At 43.9% G+C, this 17,503-nt stretch overlaps 1 protein-coding gene across 8 annotated transcripts in view; it reads right to left on the bottom strand.

Annotated features, from left to right (window-relative positions):
- The window catches only part of grnb (granulin b), a 112,619-nt gene that overhangs the window by 46,615 nt on the left and 48,501 nt on the right, over positions 1 to 17,503 (bottom strand). For 6 of the 8 annotated variants that reach the window (XM_080213869.1, XM_080213872.1, XM_080213873.1 and 3 more), the window contains exon 2: positions 70 to 213. In XM_080213869.1, the coding sequence (XP_080069995.1) occupies positions 70 to 213 (144 nt within the window). Of the gene's footprint in view, positions 1 to 69; positions 214 to 3,229; positions 3,293 to 5,318; positions 5,376 to 17,503 lie in introns of those variants that run through there. The other 2 variants (XM_080213871.1, XM_080213870.1) reach the window with 2 other exon arrangements.

The raw sequence follows: 17,503 nt of genomic DNA, 5'->3' as shown, positions 1-17,503 counted from the left end.
CAATTTGGATAACAGAAACTCTAAGAATCACTGACTGTTATCTGCATAATGCAGTAAGGTACAACCTACATTCGCCATAGGACAGCAGCCATATCCTCCAAAACTCTTCTTACAACAGGTTGCTGGGTCCGGGCATGAATGCCCATCAGGACATTGGATAGCAGAAGCCAGGCCTGTGGCCAGCCACAGGAACACAAATGTTTGAATCATGACCTGAAACCAAAAAACAGTGGATCACTTGAACAGGTAGAAAGTAAGCCATGTAAAAGTTGCATTAATAAACAAGAACCAATTCCTCTGTTTGCTCCTGTATAAGCAGGATGTTGACATTGGACACAGTCTCTCCAATGACCAGTGCCTGTGGCCTACAACATTTAAAATTTAACTGAGCATCTTCATTCAATGACCAGACGGTAAGATGGCAAGTTTAGAAGCAAACCTTCTCGATTAGTCTCAGACATCTCATTATTTGTGCATTAAATTATGTCTAATTGAGATCTTTACCAGCATGACGGGTCATCATTCAATCTTAGATATGCTGTGTTTGGAAGTGAGGTAAAGATGAACAATAATTAATGATATAGCAATAACTGAACAAAGCTCAGATCTTTAAAATAAAAATAAGAACCAAAGTTAAAGAACTGTCATACACTGAAATAAAGGAGGCCCCAAAGGCTCAGTGAAGGCAGCTACTGAACAGCAGGGCCATACAAAACAGCAAGATCCCACATCAATCAACTGTGCTGAGTTATGTGACCACCACTGTGGTAATCACAGAACGTTACAGTTTCTCTTACCAATCCTTGGTTAGGGTGGAGCAGGTGTGTGAGCAAGATATTGGAGAAATGAAAATTCTCATTATCCAGGGACCCCTAGATTGATAAGTGCACAGCAGCAGGCATTGGCCAAGAGAAGGTTCAAGCTGTGATGCCTTGCATCCTTGAATAACCATTCAATCTTGTAACATAGGGTCGTTTTGAGTAGCGTTCTTACAAGCCTTTCCTCCTATGTAACTGTTTTACCGGCATCTGAGCATATGTAGGTTTTCAAGGGCTTTTCAATCTGCAAGAGAGTGCTCTGCAAGCAAGAACTGTTTTATTAGTGCTCCTGTTTTCATAGTTAATATTGTTCTGCTAATTATCGTTATTGTTAAACTTTATTTATTTACATAAAGAAGGTCATTCTTTAGACAATGCATTTGACTAGTTTATTTGTGGTGGTTTAGTGGTATTGTTGCTGGACTAGTAATCCAGAGATCCAGAGTAATGCTCTGGAAACCTGGGCTCCAATCCCACCATGGCAGATGGTGAAATTTAAATTCCAGGTTTATTTGGAATAATATCTTTATTTGGAATCATGAGCTTTCAGAGCACTGCTTTTTCATCAGCACTCAGCTGATGAAGGAGCAATGCTTTAAAAGCTCGTGATTACAAATAAACCTGTTGGACAACTGGTGGTGTGAGATTTCTTACTGTCCTTTAGGGAAGGAAATCTGCCATCCCTTATCTGGTCTGACCTTCATGTAACTTCAGGTCCACAGCAATGTGGTTGACTCTTAAATACCCTTAGGGATAGGCAATAATGCCCAGTGACGCCCACATCCCATAAACAAATAAAAAAAAGTTACCACAGGGTTCCTAGACGAAAAATGTCTACAGAGATTGGAGCGAAAGTAGAGATGCTGGAGGACTGGCCATTGTGAAAACAACTGGCAAAATTCAGAAGATGAAGCAGGTTTCTTTATAAAATAAAGTCCAGGACTAGCATAATCAAATCAAATGAACTATTTAGTGCGATGAGGGAAACAGTAACAAGGATACAGAACTGTACAAAAGAATGGGGCAGCACAGTGGCACTGCAGCCTCACAGCACCGTGGCACTGCAGCCTCACAGCACCAAGGGCCTAGGTTCAATTCTAGCCTCCGTGTCTGTATGGGTTTCTTCCAAGTGCACCAGTTTCCTCCCACAGTCCAAAGATGTGCGGGTTAGGTTGATTAAGGGGCAATTTAACACGGCCAGTGTCCCAAGATGTGTAGGATAGGGGGATTAGCAGGGAAAATACCAGGGGTTACGGGGATAGGACCTCAATGGGGATGTTGTTGGGTCAGTACAGACTCAATGTGCCGAACGGCCTTGTTCTGTATTATAGGAATTCCATGATCTTTTCTCAATCATCTTAAACCTATGTCCTCGTGCTACTCACATACTCTTGCCACTTAAATAGTTTATCCCTATTTAATCAAAACACCATAATTTTGAACAATTCTCTTCAAGTTTCCCCTAGCCCAATTTTCCTTTTGCTAATCTATTCACAACTAAGTCTCCCACTCTTTCTACCATTTCAGTGAATCATCCTCGTCACTCTGAGGTCTTAACACCGTTCCTGACCAGTGATTGAGGGGTTTAGCTGGCACTTCCTTGTTTTGAATTCCATGCCTCTACTTGTAAAGATCTCTAATCCCATTGCTCTAAAAACAAAACATAGTACCGATTTGTCCTGCTATCTTCAAAGATTTGTCTCTCTCTGTCCCTGAAACTTTTTAAAAATTGTACCAATATTAGTTTGCATTAGGTGAAAGGTCACACGACACCAGGTTAAGTCCAACAGACCTATTTGAAATCACAAGTTTTCAAAGTACTGCAGGTTCATCAGGTGATGTTTGCATTGTGTCTCCTTTTTCCTTCCAAATGCATCACTTCACACTTCTCTGTATTAAACTAATCTGCTGTGTGTTTGCGCATAATACCAATCTGTTTCGTGCCTTTGGTTTGCTGATCTTAATGAATGACAGTAGCCATGTTACTCTTTTGTATTAAACTGAGCTTGCAGTTTCAGTACAATGTTATAAACAGGAAGCAATACCAGAAATGAGGAACAACTACTATTTCTCCAATAGCATTGCTCAGATACTGGAAACTCCCCTTTAAATTGGAAGGTTTTGGCTGGATTTCAATTATTTCAAACACCACTGCTTAACAATAGTTTCTGTAGCAGGTCATGCCCTTAATACAACATGGAATCAGTATCTTTTTGCTTTCTGTGCAAGGGATCGTAATTTATTAAGTACTATTAATAACCAGCATGCAAGCGTACATCAACATAGCTGCTTCCATGCACATCAGTTGACTCGCACACAGACATATAACAATCAAACTGATTATACCCAGTATTTCTGTAATACGAAGTACATAAAACTACCTTGAAACAGTCTATGACAAATGAATTTACTCTTTCAGAAGAAGTCAGTGCAGATGAGTTTACAATACAACAGGGCATTCAGCCTTCTCCATAGTGAACATCTTCCCAGCTAAAAGACTGGCTTCAGTTCAAAAGGATTTTGTTGACTGTTAAATTCTTTGAATGGTCTGAGATTCTGAAAGCCTGAAAAGGGTACAAGAATTTTCTATGAAAGACCACTTGGTTTTGACATCATTAATAGAGCTGCTGGAATTTCGGATAATAATTTGCTGATCCCAGAAGAGCATGGACTCGCTTCCACAAGAAAATGGACCTATCGTTCAATATAAGCTGGTTAATGGCACCTATTTCTGCTCACCACACTTCTATTAACTTCCTCCATCACAGCATATTTTCTTTTCATCTTGTACCTGTAACTGGGTCAACAGGAAGCATGCAAGGTATAGTATATATTACCAAATGAGATTCAGAGGGGATTTGAGAAAAAGCCTTTTCATTCAGAGGGCTGAGGTAATCTGGAATGCACTGCCTGGGAAGGTAGTCAAGGCCAGAAACCTTACAACCTTTTAAAACATATTTGGATGAGCACTTGAAACATCACGATATTCAAGGATATGGGACAAATGCAGGAAAACGGGATTAGCACGCCTTTAGTGGTAGATTTTGCCAGTGCAGAAGCAAAAAAAATGTCTGGCTCCTTCAGGATACATTTAATTTCTGGAACATGTTAAATGTATTTTCATTTCAAAAGATTGACATAAGCTTATACAAACCTGAAGGTGTAGTAAACTTGTAGCAGTTTTGGATTTTAGTACTTAGGAAGAGGCTTCGATCTATTCCAGATACTGGACACCCATAGATTCTTAAGACTTTGAATTGGTAATCACAGTATGTGATTATCAATTATCAGGTCATGTGGTCTCTACAGTCTACAGAGAATCATGTAGCTTGTCCTTCTTAGTACCCAGGCAAAACCCAAGGTGTCTTTAAATGTATTATCCCAAAAACTCTTCTACTTATTCATGATGTGCTGCCAATAAGAAGTTACAGATTAAGGATTTGTTGAAATGGACTTATTGCCTGGGCACCTCATGCACAAGCTGCAGCGAGGGCTGTGACGTTGGCCATACCAACGTACATAGGTTTCCCAGTCAATAACTATTAGGCCTGGGTGAATCTAACTGTTTTCCATCTCATGCTTGGGTCAACAGGGCACAGATTGCGACACTCAGCCCCGCATTCCAGTCCATTTTTAGAACTGCCAATATTCTGTTTCTTAAGAGCATTTTTTGAATCAGTAATCTGCCCTGAAACAGAACAATCTGATAGCTTGGGCTCTACTGCAGGATCAGTGTTTTTAGCCTAATGATACATAGTACTACATTAGTCTGATGGACCAGTTCTATTTTGTCCACTTTATTTCAGCTCTACTGTACAACTGGAAACCAAATGACCTGGCGCATGGAATTTACTCTCACGAGGAAATTTGTGTCCTCTCAGGTTAGGGTTGTCTTGAGACCTGAATATACTATTAACTTTCTTGTGTTATACACACATTCTTTGTCCACCAACACAGTTATCAATGCAGGCAGCCCCAATTTAATTTGAACAGTCAACTATAATTACAAACCATTCTAAACTCAAGCAACAGTTATTTCATACATTTCAAAAATAAAAAAATACAAGACCATATTTTTGCTAATTTTCAAATATATTCTGTTCAGGATATGGAGACTGAAAACATGGCTGGCAAAAATTATGAAACTGCAGGCAAAAATGAATGGCTTGCAATGAAAACCAAGGTTAAAACAAACAAAAAAAACTGTCAGAACATCCTGATTGCATTTTTGGATTGTTTTCATGATAACAGAGGTGACAGTTATTACACAGAATTGCAAGAGGCTATTTAACCCTTCAAGTAAATTCCATCATGCAATGAGATCAGAACTGATCTATAACCCAACTCCACATCATTTAATACCTTTGGTCAACAAAATCTATTTTACATTTAAAATTAACAATTTACCTAGAACAATTGCTGTTTGCAGAAGAGTTTGCTGAACCTCTACCATTTGAAGTGGAAGTGTTTCCTATCTCCCCAAAAGATCTTAGCACTAACCTTTAGATTATGTCCCTTAGTCCTAGGCTCATTCATGGACAGAAATAGATTCTCCCTTTCTACCTCAGCAGTTTCCCTTTATACCCTTAAAACCTTGACCAAATCACACCTTAATGTTCTAAATACCAAAAGGTACAACTCTTGCTGTGTAATCTAGCCTTATAATTTAACTCTTGGAGCTCAAGCATCATTCTGATAAGTCTGTGCTGCACTCCACCCAAGGTCGAGTCCATCACAAGTTCCATGCCTGGCTGCTTCATGAGGTAGAAATACAGATATCTGGTGCAGTAATTAAAGATTTCAAACAAAGTTCCTTACCTATTATTCTATGGTAAAGCTTTCATCCAACTGGAGGCTTCTATTCAATACGCTAACTAAAATTAGAATTCAAGTTTCAGAAACCAAGGAGGAGTGGCTGAAAGATTTGCAAAAAAAAATCCTCCCCTTGGAAAATTTGGTTTCTGCCACAGAGCCACCTACATGAAGCCCACAGGGAAAACACAACCCACATCTTTAAATCTGGGTTTGACAAATCGAGAACCCATCACACCATAAGATCCTAAAGCTGTGAAAGACAGAGTGAGTGACAGTGAGTGAGAGAGAGAGAGAGAGAGAGTGCGCTTCATATGACTTATGAACAAGGCCTCTGAAAGGGTTAATAATCACAGAATTTTTAAAATCACATAAGCTGCCAGGAGAAAAACCAGAGGTCTGTATGAAAGTCAATACTTAAGTGTCAAGCTCCCGAGTTTCAGAGAATCTCCTATGTGGGAGCTTATCAAAACTCTTCCGAAAATGCAAATACACTGCCGCTACTGGTTCCCCTCACCCATTTTGCTAGTTATATTCTCAAAAATGTTTGACAAACATGATTTCCCTTCCATAAATCCATGTTCATTCTGCCCAATCCTACCATTATTTTCTCGGTGTCCAGCTGCTGCATCATTCATAATAGAACATCATTTTCCCTGCTACTGATATCAGGCTAAAATAGGCAGTTTCCACCTGGTTTTGTGTTACCAACAAACTGGAAAGTATTACTCTTGCTCCCCACATTCAAAACGTTGAGAAAGATTGAATAGCTGGGGCCTCAGAAACTGATCATTGTGACAACTCCAGTTGTCACAGCCTGTCAACTTGAGAATGATCCATTTATTCCTACTCTGTTTTCCATCCATTAACCAATTCTCAATCTATGCCAGTATATTACCTTTGATCTCAAGTGCTCTAATTTTGTTTAGTAATCTCCTATGTGGAAGTTTATCAAAATTCTTCTGAAAATGCAAATACACCGCCTCTACTGGTCCCCTTCATCTAGTTATATTCTCAAAAATCTGTGTTTGGTAAACATGATTTCCCTTCCATAAATCCATGACCATTCTGCCCAACTCTACCATTTTTTTTTAAGTGCCCAGTTACTGCATCATTTATAATAGATTACAACATTTTCCTTACTACTGGTATCGAGCTAAAATAGGCAGTTTTCAGTTTTCTCTCTCATTCTTTTAAATAGTGTGTTACATTCTACAAGAACCATTCCAGAAGCTATAGCATTTTGGAAGTTGATCATCAATGCACCCAATGTTTCATGCCTAAGGATAGCAGTCTTCAGTATCCGTCTGTGACAGGCTTTACTGAACTGATTAGAAATGGCAGCTTTCAGCCCTTGTGGCAGAACCATATGACTATGACAAGCCAGGTAGTAGATGTCATCCAATTATATTTCCGAAACCCAAATTCATATTGAATAAAAGATACAAACAGCCCATTCTACCTAGCAAACAAAAGACACACTTGCACGCATGATCCTCTTCAATTAGCCTTCTCAAGACTAATTGAAGAGTCTACTCTTTCTTCAATTAGTCAGTCACTGAAAACAAATTCCACAGTCTTTAAACCATACAGATCTCTTAATGAAACCCTTGCGTATTGATACTAGCTGTCTGTCTGGGAGATGTTCCATGTCCAGAGAGTATTGCTCTCATGACCCCAGTTGTCTTGGTTACTGTTCCATTGCGGCGGCTGGGGACTTTTGGGATTGATGGTCGTTCCGTTCTCAGTTGGTGAGATTTGCTGACCAGTTGACTTCTGCAAAGCAACAGTTTCGCTAGTTGTTCAGATGTGCCTATGTTTATGCCAATATATATTTGGCCCTTTCCTCCCTCTGTGTACGATCGAAGTGACAATTCTTTGATGCATGTGCCAAGTTTCCAAATGTGCTGACTCTTGTTAAGAGCAGCTCATAGCCTGACCTGCTCTCAATGCTTAGCTCTGGTCATAGTTTGGCAGCTTCTTATCAAAATGAAATTTGGCTCACAGTGCCAAGGACCCGGGTTCAATTCCCGGCTTGGGTTACTGTCTGTGTGGAGTCTGCGTATTCTCCTCGTGTCTGCATGGGTTTCCTCCGGGTGCTCGCTTTCCTCGCACATCTGAAAGACATGCCGGTTAGATGCATTGGCCATGCTAAATTCTCCCTCAATGCACCCAAACAGGCACTGGTGTATGGCAACCAGGGATTTTCACAGTAACAATTGCAGTGTTAATGTAAGCCTACTTGGGACACTAATGAATAAACTTTTAAAAAATTGACTTTTCACTCATGCCTGCTACCACTCCTGGGTTTCGGCATTTTTTTGCTATTGGAAGATTGGTTACACGTGGCATGACATGAGTCTTGGAACAGAACTACTTTCCTGTAGAATTGCTTAATTTACCTTTGGCCCATGCATTTCATTGCATTAGCATTCTTGGTAACTATCTTGCAGTTTATTTGAATATTGTCTCCCTTTATCTGGGGTCTTTTGTCTCCCTTACTTTGGAATCTTATTGCCGCATCTCTTGGCATACCAGCCCAAACTTTAGACTTGCTCTAGCTGAGGTGAGTAGTCACTGTGTCCCATCTATAATCTGGAACTTGAGACCTTCCTTCTTGCCATCGCATAGGGCTATCATCCCAACTCATCCTCATAAGCCATCGATTTGATGTTAGAGGCTTCATTTTCAGATTGCCTTGTTGAGCCACTTCCTACAGATCTGCGAAGGTCATTACATTACATGACACACCTGTGTCCATCTGAAATTTCTTATTTGCTCGAAACTTTCCCTCTGCTGTCATCATGGTAACAGTCACAAACCATTTGCTGCTGAAAGACTTGACTGAACCAGCATGTATAATCATGTATAATCATGTATGGTTTCATCAGACTCCTCTGCTGATACCTCTTCAATGACCATCCACATAGGCTTGTGGTTTTTTATCTTGCCAACCATTTGTGTGTGAAATCGTTGTTTCTCACAGTTAAAACACTGCTTTCCCAATGCTGGGCAATTGTTTTTTTAATCCCCCCGTGCAAACTGTCCTTTGCAATATTTGCATCTGGCCCTTTGTCTGCAATTGCTCAGCTCTTTTGGCTTGGACTATCTCTCAGCATAATACATCTCCTCGTCTGCTCTGCCACATATTTATCGATGTTTCATAACTTCTTTATTTCAACACACATATCACCTTTAGTGTCAGTTTCTCATTTTTTTTAGTCGAGTTGCTCTCACTGAGGGATCTCTCAAATTTTAATCAAGTTATTTTTTAGCTGCACACGATTCTGCTAGCTGCATTACTGGTTTTATGAACCCAACATTCCTCATGTGAATTACCAGAAATAGTTCTGCTTAAAAGTTGTGTTCTCAAAGATGTGTTCTAGAAACCTTGGCCTGTTCAATCTTTCTTGCCTCACCTTTCTCATCACTGACCACGCCCCCTCTCCAGTTTCACACTGAAATAGAACATAGAACACTACAGCACAAACAGGCCCTTCGGCCCACAAGTTGCGCCGATCACATCTATACCTATCAAGCCATAGAACTATCTGTGACTCCCAACGCCATTAGATCCCATATACTCATCCAGAAGTCTTTTAAAAGACCCCAGCGAGTTTGCCTCTACCACCACCGACGGCAGCCGATTCCACTCACTCACCACCCTCCGAGTGAAAAACTTTCCCCTAACATCTCCCCTGTACTTGCTTCCCAGCACCTTAAACCTGTGTCCTCTCGCAGTGACCATTTCAGCCCTGGGAAATAGCCTCTGAGAATCCACCCTATCTATTCTTCTCAACATTTTATAAACCTCTATCAGGTCGCCTCTCAACCTTCGTCTCTTCAGGAAGAGACCTAGCTCCCTCAACCTATCTTCATAAGGCATGCCTCCCAATCCAAGCAACATCCTTGGAAATCTCCTCTGCACCCTCTCAATAGCTTCCAAATCCTTCCTGTAGTGAGGTGACCAGAACTGCGCACCGTACTCCAAGTGGGGTCTGACAAGGGTCTTATAAAGTTGCAGCATTACCTCCCGACTGCTAAACTCAATCCCTCGATTAATGAAGGCCAGTACACCATACGCCTTCTTGACCACATCCTCCACCTGCGAGGCCGATTTAAGAGTCCTATGGACCCGGACCCCAAGATCCTTCTGCTCTTCAACCCAGCTAAGACTCCTACCCTTGATATTGTACTCCTGCATCCCGTTGGTCCTGCCAAAATGGACCACTACACATTTGTCCGCGTTGAAGTCCATCTGCCACTTCTCCGCCCAGTCTTGCATCCTATCTATGTCACGCTGCAACTTCTGACATCCCTCCAGACTACCCACAACACCACCAACCTTCGTATCGTCGGCAAACTTACTAACCCATCCCTCCACTTCCTCATCCAGGTCATTTATGAAAATGACAAACAGCAAGGGTCCTAGAACAGATCCCTGGGGCACTCCACTGGTGACCGACCTCCATGCAGAAAAAGATCCATCCACAACCACTCTCTGTCTTCTGCAGAGAAGCCAGTTCTGGATCCACAAGGCCAAAGCCCCTTGGATCCCATGCCCTCTCACCTTCTCAAGAAGTCTTGCACGGGGGACCTTATCAAATGCCTTGCTGAAGTCCATGTAAACCACGTCGACCGCTCTTCCTTCGTCAATGTGTTCAGTCACATTTTCAAAGAACTCAACTAGGCTCGTAAGGCACGACCTGCCCTTGATAAAGCCATGCTGACTATTCCTGATCATTCTAAACTTCTCTAAATGCTCATAAATCTTGTCCCTCAGAATCCTCTCCATCAACTTACAAAGAACAAAGAACAAAGAACAACCCAGCACGGGAAACAGGCCCTTCGGCCCAACGAGCCCGCGCCGCCGCATCGCCCTACACCTATTCTACCCTGCATGTCTACGAATGGGACCCTACTCAGTCAGATTCAGGGAAGAAATAGTGTCAATTTGGTGGAAACCAATTAGCCTAAGAGCACATCTTTGGGGTGTGGGAGGAAACCGGAGCGCCCGGAGGAAACCCACGCAACCACAGGGAGAATGCGCAAACTCCCACAGACACAGGCCCAAATCCATGTATCTGCACAGCTAGCAGTGCTAGTCACTGAGCTGTTGTGGAGCCCGTCTATCGGTCCAGGATCAAGCACACACACTGACATGAAGTACTAGGCCACTCCTGGACTTCCAAGAGCAGCCCACGCACGACCCGCCGTGTGCATGCCCCTCGCTTGACACGAGGTGGACCTCCACCTGTGGAATAAAGACAAAAAATATTAATCATACAGCCTGCCCTTCCGGTGTCTCCCGAGGTTTAACCCTATTTAATAGCCCCTACCATATCCCTCCATTCTCATTTCACTCATGTGCCTATCTAACTGCATCTTAAACGAGTCCAACGTTCCTGCCTCCACCACCCTACTCGGTAGCGCATTCCAGACCCCCACAACTCTCTGTGTAAAGAACCTTCCTCTTACCTCCAAATTATACCTCCCCCCCTCACCCTTAAGTGATGACCTCTTGTGTTCGTACCCAGTCTAGGGAGCAGTCTCTCACTATTAACTCTATGTATTCCCTTCAGTATCTTATATACCTCTATCATGTCCCCTCTCAATCTCCTTCTTTCCAAGGAGAATAGCCCCAGTCTCTTCAGTCTCTCCTCGTAACCCAGTCCCCCCATGCCAGGCAACATCCTGGTAAACCTCCTCTGCACCCTTTCCAGAGACTCCACGTTCTTCCGGTAATAAGGTGACCAGAACTGGACGCAGTACTCCAAATGCGGTCTAACCAACGTTCTGTATAACTGAAGCATTAGACGGCAGCTTTTATACTCTAAGCCCCTTCCTATAAAGGCTAACATCCCATAAGCCTTCCTAACAACGTTCTCCACTTGTGACGCAACCTTCATGGATTTGTGAACCTGCACTCCCAGGTCTCTCTGTACGTCTATACTCCTAATCGGCCTACCTTTTATCACATAGCTCCTCTCTGCATTATTCCTTCCAAAATGCATCACCTCGCATTTGTCAGGATTAAATGCCATGTGCCACCTATCTGCCCACTGCACCAACCTATCTATATCCTGTTGTATCACCTGACAATCCAGTTCTGTACCCGCCAACCCTGCCATCTTGGTGTCATCAGCAAACTTGCTGATCACACCACCTACTCCCTCTTCTAAGTCATTTATGTAGACTACAAAGAGGAGAGGTCCCAGTACCGAGCCCTGCGGCACACCACTGGTCACTGGCCTCCAGCCCGACAAGGTACCCTCCACAACTACCCTCTGTCTCCTATTTCCCAACCAGTTCTCAATCCACCTAGCTACCTGGCCTCGTATCCCATGCGCCTTAACCTTTTCTACCAGCCTACCGTGAGGGACTTTGTCAAACGCCTTACTGAAATCCATATAGATGACATCAACGGCTCTCCCATCGTCAACCGTTTTTGTCACCTCCTCAAAGAATTCCACCAGATTCGTAAGGCAAGACCTCCCTCTAACAAAGCCATGTTGCGTATCCCTAATCAGATCGCAACGCTCCAAATGCTCATACATCCTACCCCTAAGTATTTTTTCCATTAACTTCCCTACCACCGACGTCAAACTCACCGGCCTATAATTCCCAGGGTTATCCCTACTACCTTTTTTGAACAACGGGACCACATTTGCTACCCTCCAGTCTTCTGGGACCTCACCTGTGTCCAAAGAAGAGACAAAGATGTGCGCCAGAGGCCCAGCAATTTCATCTTTCGCCTCCCTAAGCAGCCTGGGATAAATACCATCAGACCCCGGAGATTTATCCGTCCTTACGCTACCTAAAAGCCCTAGCACTTCCTCTCTCGTAATAACTATATCCTGCAACTGCACCTCCGCTCCCTCCAAGAGACCGCACGATTCCGAACCCCTCTCCTTCATGAATACCGACGCAAAGTATTCATTCAGGAGCTCCCCCATTCCCTCCGACTCAATACACAACTCTCCACTCTTGTCCCTAAGAGGACCAATTTTCCCTCTAACTACTCTCTTGCCTCTAATATAGGAATAAAATGCCTTAGGATTATCCTTAATCCTACCGGCCAAAGCCATCTCATGCCCTCTCTTCGCCCTTCTAATTCCCCTTTTTAGCCCCCTCCTACTCTCTCTATATTCCTCCAGCGCACACTCCGTACCCATTTGTTTTGACCTAACATACGCCTCCCTCTTCTTCCTAACCAAGTCTTCAATATCCCCCGTAATCCACGGCTCTCTAATCCTACCTTTCCCATCCTTTCGCTTAACCGGAACAAACCTCCCCTGCAACCATTTCATTTTGTCCCTAAAAGCCTCCCACTTGCCAACCATGGACTTGCCAGCTAACAGTCCCTCCCAGTCAGTTTGCTGCAGCTCCCTCCTAATCCTGCCATAGCTCGCCTTTCCCCAGTTCAGCACACTCCCGCTTGGACGGCACTCGTCCCTTTCCATTTTTATCCTAAAGTAGACGGACTTGTGGTCACTGTTTGCCACATGTTCGCCTACCTCTACCTCACCCACCTGCCCTGGCTCGTTTCCCAACACTAAATCCAGTATAGCCCCTCCCCTAGTCGGGCAAGTTACATACTGTTCTAGCGACCCTTCCATAACACATTTCACAAACTCCTCTCCCTCCGTACCCCCAGCTCTAGGCCCCCTCCAATTCACTCCGGGAAAATTAAAATCACCCACTACAACCACTCTATTCTTTCTGCACCTGTCCAAAATGCCCCTGCAAATTCCCTCCTCCACTGACTTTGGGCTGTTGGGTGGCCTATAGTACACCCCTAGCAGTGTGATCTCTCCCTTTTTATTCCTCAACTCCACCCACAGCAACTCAATCCCTATCTCTTCCATATCGCCCTCCCTCTGCACTACTGTGATGTTTTCCTTGACTAACAGTGCCACCCCTCCACCTCTCTTCAACCCTCCTCTGTCACACCTAAAACACCTGTACCCAGGAACATTCAGCTGCCAGTCCTGCCCTTCCCGTAACCACGTCTCCGTTACAGCCACCACATCCAACTGCCTCACAAACATCAAGGCCCTAAGCTCATCCGTTTTCCCTGCCACACTCCTAGCATTGAAACAGACACAGTTCAACCCACAAATGTCCCTCGGAACCACCTTCTCCCTTATAATTTTCCTTTCACCCGTCTCTCTCCCAGCCACCTCCCCACCCCCCCTCCCTATTAGTTTAAATCATTCCTGAACACCCCAGCTAACCTCCCTGCTAAGACACTAGTCCCCCTCCCGTTCAAATCCTCCCCACCCCTCCTGTACAGTTGCCTTTCTCTCCTAAACACCTCCCAGTGATCTACATAAGTAAACCCCTCTACCCTACACCAGTCCCTCAACCATGCATTCAACTGCATGATCTCGTCATTCTTAGCCCTGCTCGTACTGGGCAGCAACCCAGACAGTGCCACCCTAGAGGTCCTGCTCTTTAGTTTGGCCCCCAACTCCCTAAATTGCCTACGGACCTCTCCCCTACTCCTCCTTCCTATATCCCCCTCCCCTACGTGTACTATGACCTCTGCCTGGGTCCCCTCCCCTTTCAAAATTCCCTCTACCCTTTCCATTATATCCTTTACCCCTGCTCCAGGGAGGCAGACCACCATCCTGGAGTCGCGCCCTTGCCCACAGAACCTCCTATCAATCCCTCGGACCCTCCCATCCCCTACCACTATCACCTTACCAGCCCCCTTCCGTCCCTCTAAATCAGTCTCCCCTTCCTTCCTATTTTTCTGTGCCCCTGCCGACGAACCTTGGGGGGCCTCCGGGGAGGCCGGGGGACCCTGACTACTCTTCTTCTTCCTCTTTCCCCTCCTAACAGTCGTCCATCCTCCCTTATCTTCAGCCCTTGAGACCTCCTCCTGCTCATGTTTCCCAGCCATTATCTCCTCATTCTCCCTAACTAGAAACGCATCTTCCAGTCGCCCCTCGAGTTGCCTGACCCGGGCCCTCAAGCGCTGCAGTTCTAAACATTTACTGCAGATGTGTACCTTGGGGACCCGTGACACCACCAGGAACTCCCACATGTGGCACCGGACGCAACTTACATTCCTCCCTATATTCCCTGCCATGTCCCAACCTCCTGTAAGTGCCCAAGGTAGAAATCTGTCACTCACCTTCTCCAAGCCTGCACTCGCCTAAGCCCAGCAAGCCAAAGCCCTTCTCACTCAGTTCCCACTCACTCCGCTGCCCGCTCCCGACGCTGCCTGCTCTATACTGCTACCTCTTTTTTATACCCCCCGCTCCCCCTTAACGACAATCCCCTGGCCTAACTTCCGGTACGGAAGTAAACTACACTCTAACAAGCCCCGAGAACCGGAAGTACAGGAAAAAAGCGGTTTTCACTTTAAATCAGTCACTCACCACAGCCACAGCCACCAGGTTCAATGCTCCGGAGAACAATGAGACTGAGGTCAGACTCACTGGTCGGTAATTTCTCAGGCTATCCCCGTTCCCTTTCTTGAAAATAGGAACCACATCCGCAATCCTCTGGAACCTCTCCCGTCTCCATTGACGATGCAAATATCCATTCCCAGGAAATTCAATCTCCTTCTCAGTTCTGTCCATCTCACTGCACTACTACCTCCACGTAAATTATCCTACCTATATTCATGGTCATTCCCTCAACCTTGCCATCTCAAGTGGTTTCTCCATACTGCTGGTCTTGTTCACAACTATTTCCTTGCATCCTTCCCCATGACTACCACCTAGCCTACTTTCAACCCCATTTCATTCTATGTCGACTCCTGGAAAATACTCACAACTGCACTTTCAAACTCCCAACTATTTAGACCAGGCCTTTAACACAACATGAACTTTTGAAGCCATCTCCATCTTTAAAGCCTTCATCCTCCACAAAAACTGTACTCAAGTCCAACCCAGCTGTTTGTCTTGGTATGTTCACATTTTTGTCCCCTCAAATCCTGAGGAGCCTCTTAGCGTTTTTGTCCATGAGTCTGTCTCCTGTCCATTTGACCCCATTCACAGACCATTGAACTTCTTTTCTTACTCCCTATACTTAGTCATTGCATATTATTCTCTGCCCCTATTATTATCCTCGCTTCAACACAAACAACCAAATCACCAAAGTCCTTCAAAACGTTGTCACCTTCCAGCTCCACTTCCCACTTTACTTCACTTCCATACTTCAATCTCTCAATTCCATCTTTCAGTTTCTCTAGTCAGGTTTGTGTTTCTATCAGAACACATAACTGACTGTAATAAAAGTCACAAAAGACATCCTATCCTGTGACCACAGGACATTATCCATCCTTGTTCTCTGAACTCTTTGACACAGTCTAGGGAAGGTCATGGCATAGTGGCACTGTCACAGGACTAGTAATCCAGAGACCCAGGGTAATGCTCTGGGGATCGGGGTTTGAATCCTGCCAGGGCAGATAGTGAAATTTCAACTTAATAAAAATCTGGAATCAAAAGTCTAATGGTGACCACTGTTGATTGTGAAAATATATCTGGTTCACTAATGTCTTTTAGAGAAGGAAATCTGTTGCTCTTACTAGTCTGGCCCACATGTGACTCCGGACCCACAGCAACGTGGTTGACTCTTAAATGCCCTCAGGGATGTCTAAAAAACACCTACATCCCACGAGCAAATAACAAGGTCAATACCACCACCATACCACCAATGTTTTCTTCCACCCCCAGCAATCACATTTCCCTTCTTAGTGGGTTGACAAAGATGACACAAACCCAGGATAAAATGCAGAGTGTTTTAGAAAGCAGAAGGCACATATCTTTTAAAAACTGGTCAACACTTGGTCCAACAAAAGAAGAAGTTGTGTGTTCAAACTGCACCCAAAAATCACACTTCCCTAATTAAACAAATTAACTGAGCAAGAAAAAGCCTTGCAGAACATCTGGTAATGCAGCATGCTACTTGATTTTGAAATGGGTCAACTTAATGGAATACTCAAGGGAGACAATATGGTCTCAAAAGCTAATCACATCTTCAATGTTTTGCAGCAACATAGCCTCTTGTTTTTCATCATTCTAATAGAAGAGACAGACTATTCTGAACACAAATGATTGCTGTAGAATGAACAATGACGCAAATCACAGGTCACCATTGCTGGAAGTGCAAATTGGATAGCAACAAATCAGCCTCTGCATGTGTAGTTAAATGTATAACTCAGCAAGTTAATGTTCAAGGTACCCCTCTCACTCCAGGGGCTTTGCTGTAACATTACCTTGCTGAAAAACACTGCACTGAAGCGAATAAAACTGCCATGTGAGGCTGCTGCATGTTTGTGATAGAGCCTTACTAAGCTCACCAGATATGGTTTATCCATTTCAACGATCTTTTAAAAACAGCATCGTAACTTCATTGTTGGGAAACAACCTAATCTGAACATGACACCCGCCCCCTGACCCCGGGTACTGACTGAACACACTCCAAATCTGGTCCAACACAAATTTAAAATTCTTACCCTCATTTCAAAACCATTCCATGCCTCAATCCTCTCATCGCTGTAACAGTACAAGATATTCTGAAGCCTTGAATAGTGCTATGCAAGTCTCTTTAAATCAACATTTTCAAGTCTTTTTCACAATGGATGTTATCCTTATGACAAAGCTCCTCTTAAACTGCAATCTTATCTTATCTAACTTGTTTTCTTAGAATTATGAGCACATTTAAGTGGGGTTGTCACATCAAACCATGACATTTCATTTCAAAGTTACTAGCTAAATCCCAAAAACAAGGCTGCACTGTTGATTGGATCAGTTGGCAAATTGATAAGCAAGGGGATTAAGGGTTATGGGGAGAGGGCGGGAAAGTGGAACTGAGCCACGACAGATCAGCCATGATCTTATTGAATGGCGGGGCAG

This window comes from Carcharhinus amblyrhynchos, chromosome 27 (genome assembly GCF_965287045.1).
Source record: "Carcharhinus amblyrhynchos chromosome 27, sCarAmb.v2.hapA, whole genome shotgun sequence".
Classification (NCBI taxonomy): Eukaryota; Metazoa; Chordata; class Chondrichthyes; order Carcharhiniformes; family Carcharhinidae; genus Carcharhinus; species Carcharhinus amblyrhynchos.
This window is presented reverse-complemented; position numbering and strand designations above follow the sequence as displayed.